General features: G+C 37.8%; 1 protein-coding gene across 1 annotated transcript in view; it reads right to left on the reverse strand.

The window, feature by feature from the left end:
- Positions 1-1,168: 1,168 nt before the first annotated feature.
- The window catches only part of LOC133645301 (zinc finger protein 414-like), a 16,753-nt gene continuing 11,410 nt past the window's right edge, over positions 1,169-6,511 (reverse strand). Inside the window, exons 3-4 of the mRNA XM_062040186.1 lie at positions 4,419-4,524; positions 1,169-2,988 (exon numbers count right to left, since the gene is read on the reverse strand). Coding sequence (XP_061896170.1) covers positions 2,685-2,988; positions 4,419-4,524 — 410 coding nt within the window. The 3' untranslated portion in view covers positions 1,169-2,684. The remainder of the gene's footprint in view (positions 2,989-4,418; positions 4,525-6,511) is intronic.

Below are 6,511 nucleotides of genomic sequence, written 5' to 3' on the forward strand. Positions count from 1 at the left end.
CACGCAATTCCTTCAGGAATTGCCTCATCTGGTGTGAATATAGAGTAATTAAAAATAGTCATCCAAATAATTACCTACGTAAGAGTAAGTATTCAGTGGACAAACTACTGTGCTCAAGTACTGATTAGCTGGCGAGTAACATAATTTATTTAGTAGCTATTTTTTTATCGGTACTTGCAATTCAACCGTTGTTGGTGAATGCTTATACCACAACATATATAACACGACATATATACCACAACATATATAACACAACATACTGTATATACCACAACATATATACCACAACATAGCGTCAATGTTGTTTGTCTATCTTTGTTGGCCCTGCGATGAGATGGCGACTTGTCCAGGGTGTACCCCGCCTTCCGCCCGTGTGCAGCTGAGATAGGCTCCAGCACCCCCGCGACCCGAACGGCACAAGCAGTAGAAAAAAATGGATGGATGGATGGTTATACAACACAACATATATATACCACACCATATATACCACAACATATATACCACAACATATATAACACAACATATATAACACAATATATATTCCACCAAAGATGCATGTTTGTCATAACAGGGCTAATATTAGCAGTGTTTTCTCTAGTTGTAAATAGGTAAGTAGGCTGAAATGTGAACATGTCTACCGACACCAGTCGGCGCATGACTGATAGAACGGTTTCTTTTTTCTATTTTGTAACGAGGTCAACATTGACATCACCTCGTCTGACATGTCACTTTTACAGTGTATAGTTTTGAATGCAGTAACGTGACTACGACTGATCGGTGAAATAAAGTCAAGTATCATTAATTCTTATGTTGGCTTGGTGAAACGGAGTCACGTGACCGTGACTCCTCCAAGTCTCTTTAACAAGCCAAATAAAGACGTTTTGCAAGCAATACTAATAGATGATATACAAATATAATCATGACATAAATAAATGTAAAGATCGGAATGAAACTCAATCTAACAAGTAAAAGTAGCGTTTCTAACAAGTACAATGTATCCAAAAAGTTAGTGATTAGTTTCCTAGTGAATGTAGCGGCACCTCTGCTTGAAGAGCAGTATTAATATTTCCAGTTGTGGTTTTCCTCAACCACTTTGTCTGTTTGTTTACAACAGAGCTGTCCAGACTTTTTCCACCAAGGATCACACCTGAAGATTTGATATTTATCTTTATTAAAAGGATATAAAACTGGGAAGTTGGAGTTCTGTGTTGTTTGTGCCAATGTAGCTCCTGGAGGTGAGTTATGACAGCATAGTAAGGGTGTAACGGTACGTGTATTTGTATTGAACCGTTTCGGTACGGGGGTTTCGGTTCGGAGGTGTACTGAACGAGTTTCCACATGGACATATTAAGTAGAGTACCGCACGTTGTGTAAACAATGCACACCGAGGCACAACACACGGCATGCTAGCAACGACCGGGCTACGACAACATGTAAAAGACAGCTGGAAGACCCTCTTGCCTCATTAAGATCTCCCGTTTGGGAATACGTCGGCTTCACGGTGCGATACAACAATGGAGGACGGAGGTTTGCCGACATTGTTCAGCAGCTGTAGGGTATGCTTCTGACAACACGTCAGACATGCTAACCCATTTGAAGCGTCACCACACCCAAGTGAACATCGCTTCAACAACAAATGTCATTGGTGTTTTTATAGCAGCAGATTTAAGACCATATTGCATTAAAAATTAGATTTTGACCCACTGAGATTTTGTAACTGCAAGCAGGTCTGCTCTTTCTGCAGACAATGTGGATAAACTGATTTTTCTGGCAAAAAACATGAAAATTGAGTGAAAGTCACCAGGGCTAAAGGCTGGGGGGGGGGGGGGGGAAGAAAAGTTAATCTGAGGCTGAGTGACTTGAAACTGTTTAATGTTGCACTTTTTATATGTAGAAGAAAAGTTTTGTCATTTTATTTAATCTGAGCAACAACTTGAAGCCGTTTAATGTTGCACTTTATATGTAGAAAGGTTTTGTTAAGAAACCAATTCTGAGCCTTATCTTATTTAGTTTTTATTTTATATATGTTGACTGCATTAACCCTGGCAATGGACCCTGTGTGTATATGTATGTTATTGTTATGCTTAGCATTCATGACTGCCTGCTGTTGCACTGATCAGCCTAGTGGTGGCTCACATCCATCACACACAGAGCTATTTTAAAGCAATGTTAAAAGGATAAAGCCATTGTTTACAAATTTCGGTAAATAAATAACCATAACATTTATATTTTGTTGTTTTCTTACTGTACCGAAAATGAACCGAACCGTGACCTCTAAACCGAGGTACGTACCGAACCGAAATTTTTGTGTACCGTTACACCCTTACAGCATAGTATTGTCACATCGTTTTTAAATTTACAGCACATGTTGATTGCAATATTTAGCTCTGTTCTTTTCTCATTATTTTTGTTAATTGGAACCACTTCATTAGCCTCTCCCCTTCTGCTCTTTCACTTGTACTTGTAAATGTTTTCAAGTATCGTAGACCGCAGAAAATTCCACTTTTACTCCGGTGAGCTTCCTGGAAAGTATGTGGCTTGGTACAAGTGTGGCTTTTGTGTATTTTATTCAAAACACATTTAATGTTCTTGTTCACACAGTTTATAAATGGCCTCTCAAGAACAAATGGTGTAAATACTAGAGTATTGGTCTGAGGTGGGTTTGCTTTAAGTGGACGAGAGGTTCACCTGGGTTCTTCTCCCAGACCACTAGAGACCCTGAAAGTGTCTTGGTTCAACGAGCATTGAGGAAGGAGGATAGGCGGAAGAGTGGTATCAGACAGTGAATTGTCAGTGATGTTAGAGGTGAGTTGGTGTGGCGTGGACATCGCCTCCAGCTGAGGTGGGTTTGGGTTAGTTGTTGAAGCGACCGCTTGAAGGGATGTCGGCTCCATTGACTTGATTTTCCCCCGTGGAACTTTGGAGCAGGTGTTGAGGTGACTCAGGAGGCCACGGTAGGATTTTAGCTTTGTGCGGCAGTTCTCGCACCTACACACAGAGGGAGCCAATAGATCAAAATAGGATTCACAGCTTTTTTTTTTTAAGTTTAGGTTCACAAAAACACTGCATGATATGTTCAAAAGAATACTGAATCTTTCCTACCAGACGTTTTCCCAAAAGCTCAGATTCGAACGGCAATAACACTAAAGGCCAAAACGTATCAAGGCATATTGTGATTACTTTTTTGTGCCGGTGGAGTTGGTAAGGAGTGTTTTAAAGAATCTTCATTTCAGGACATTCAACTGGAAATCTTAGTGTTGACTGTTCAGATGTCTAGGTTATAAGACATCATCACATTTTTTGTAATATTGACATCATCATATTTGTTTCTTTTAAAACCCCTATGGCACTTGTATCAAACACACACACAATACATCCACTTAACCACTTCAAAGCAAACACATGTAAATATGTAAGAAAGGAAGCAAGCAGTCAGAGAAAAGCATATGTCATGATTCATTTCATTAAACATTTATTAGTGTGGCACCATTTATCGACATTAAGTGAATTATATTTTATATAGCGTTTTTCTCTAGAGACTCAAAGCGCTTAACATAGTAAAACCCAATATCCAATATCATCTTTAAGCTACATTTAAACCAGTGCGGGTGGCACTGGGAGCAGGTGGGTAAAGTGTCTTGCCAACGATGGCGGGAGCAGAAATCGAAAAGGGAACCCTCGAGTTGCTGGTACGGCCAATCTACCAACCGAGCCATGTTGCTTGTGGTTTTAATTACTGCAATAACCTAACCTACATTAATAAAGAATATCCCTGGGTGGATCAATAAAGTTTGTCTAAGTCTAAAAGGCTGAGGTTTTTATTTATATTTTTTTCTCTACTCCTTTGTGTGATAGACGTGTTGGACTATCAACACTGTCGAGCTGCTTGACCTTGACCTGCTGGCCAATCAAAAGTTAAAAAGGAATTAGCAAGTTTGTGTGTGCTGCAGCCGATGCAGTCAGTGTGCTAATAAACACCATTCTACAGTATCTGCAAAAAGTTGTCATGGTGACTGTGTAAATTGGCTGAATGTATACAATTGCAAATTGAATTCTAATTGCAATTTTCGGCAAAAAAGTCGCAATTAGGGTCCATGCTGCCCTAACACTAGTTTAATGAATTTAAACTAAAAACTCACTAAAACTCTTCTTACTCTCACCTACTTGTAAATATACAGTATGTGCAGCTTGTACAGTAAAATCATATTCTTTTTGTCTTTTTCAAAAGTCTTCAGGAGGTTAGCGTTGTATGGATAAGTGTAGTGAACTGATTACAATGAATTGATTAACGTGGATCCGACTTAAACAAGTTGAAAAACTTATTCGGGTGTTACCAATTAGTGGTCAATTGTACGGAATATGTACTGTACTGTGCAATCTACTAATAAAAGTATCAATCAATCAATCAAGTGACCTACTGGAAGAACAGGTTGGGTTTATGATGACGTCGGGTGTGTTCCATTAGTTTGTGCATGTTTGGGAAGGAGCAGCTGCATCCTGCAGTGCAGCAGTGGAACACTTTACCTGCAGAGAGATACATTTACATACATTTCAAAAACAAGATCTGGGAATTGTACACAACATCAGGATTATACATCACCATTTATTGCCAATTGCTGATTAGTGAATTGAAATAAAGCAATAACTCTCCTATCATGCAAACATGTGTTTATTTACTGCATCTTTACCTTACATTAGTATGGCAAAACATTTTTGGGGAAAATAATAAATATTTTTTGGATTCAACAATATTGCACATTTAGAATAATGCATCCGTGAAGTGTTACACTTTTTTTACATTTTCTAATGGATGAAATTCATTGTTTTCCTCAACACATATAATGATCCATAATAAAATATCTCCTAATTTGATGTATAGAACATTACCTGGGAAAATTGTACCGCACTTGGGACACAACTTTGATAAAAGAGAAACCATGAGAAAGAACTCACGGGCAAGTATGAAGGTACCTCTTCGCTCATCGCTGTTTTCACCAACAAGTCTTCAATAAGGTGATGTTAAAGGTTCATCTATTTTACAGTGTTCTTTTTCTTTATATTAGCCTGGTTTTATTGTTTATATTCTCATTCTTTTAATGTGTAATCCGTACGTCTTACTGTGTGAGCTATGAGAAATACCTGAATTTACCCAAAGGGTTTATCAAAGTATCTATCATGTACAGCAGGGGTCCCCAAACTTTTTGACTTGGGGGCCGCATTGGGTTAAAACAATTTGGCAGGGGGCCAGGCTGTGTAGCAGCGATCGGTTTCACCAGACATGTCCTCTTTTGCTGGCATGCTAGCAGCGACCGGGCTACCATACGTCCTCTTTTCACCGGACATGTCCTCTTTTGCAGGCCAGGACGGGCGGAGTTTCTTAAATGCCTCAAATGTCCGGCATTTTTGAGTATTGTTTACACAATATAATATGTCCGTGTGGAAACTCGTTCGGTACACCTCCGCACCGAACCGAAACCCCCGTACCAAAACGGTTCAATACAAATACACGTACCGTTACACCCCTAATATATGCACATATACATACATATACATGCATACATATATATATATATATATACATATATATATATATATATATATATATACTAAATATACATGCATATATATATATGCATGTATATATATATATATATATATATATATATATATATATATATATATATATATATATATATATATATATATATATATATATATATATATATATAGATATATATATACATGCATATATATATATGCATATATATATATATATATATATATATATATATATATATACATATGTGCATGCATATTTATATATATATATGCATATATATACATACATACATAAATATATATAAATATACATACATATATATATACAGTATATACCAGTGACGTGCGGTGAGGTTCATGGCTGGTGAGGCACTGACTTCATCACAGTCAGATTTACAAAAATATGAACCCTAAAGAGTATCTTATTCACCATTTGATTGGCAGCAGTTAACGGATTATGTTTAAAAACTCATACCAGCATTCTTCCCTGCTTGGCACTCAGCATCTAGGGTTGGAATTGGGGGTTAAATCACCAAAAATTATTCCCGGGCGCGGCGCCGCTGCTTCCCACTGCTCCCCTCACATCCCAGGGGGTGAACAAGGGGATGGGTCAAATGCAGAGGACAAATTTCACCACACCTAGTGTGTGTGTGTGACAATCATTGGTACTTTAACTTAACTTTAACTTTACACATGCAAACTGTAGCACACAAAAAAACATATTTAATTAAAAAAAACGTTATTATGGTCTTACCTTTACTTATAAATGAAGTCCATGCCCCGCTGTTGTGCTGGATTAATGCACTCCCGTCGTAGAATGCACCCCCTGACGGGAGTGTTATATCAACTAAAGCCCACACTTAAACTTTCCACGTGCAAGATTTAATCTATTTAAAAAAGTTATTTAATAAGAAGCCAAAAAGTGCAAAAACAATAATGTTCGTGTTGGAGT

This window comes from Entelurus aequoreus, unplaced genomic scaffold (genome assembly GCF_033978785.1).
Source record: "Entelurus aequoreus isolate RoL-2023_Sb unplaced genomic scaffold, RoL_Eaeq_v1.1 HiC_scaffold_36, whole genome shotgun sequence".
Classification (NCBI taxonomy): Eukaryota; Metazoa; Chordata; class Actinopteri; order Syngnathiformes; family Syngnathidae; genus Entelurus; species Entelurus aequoreus.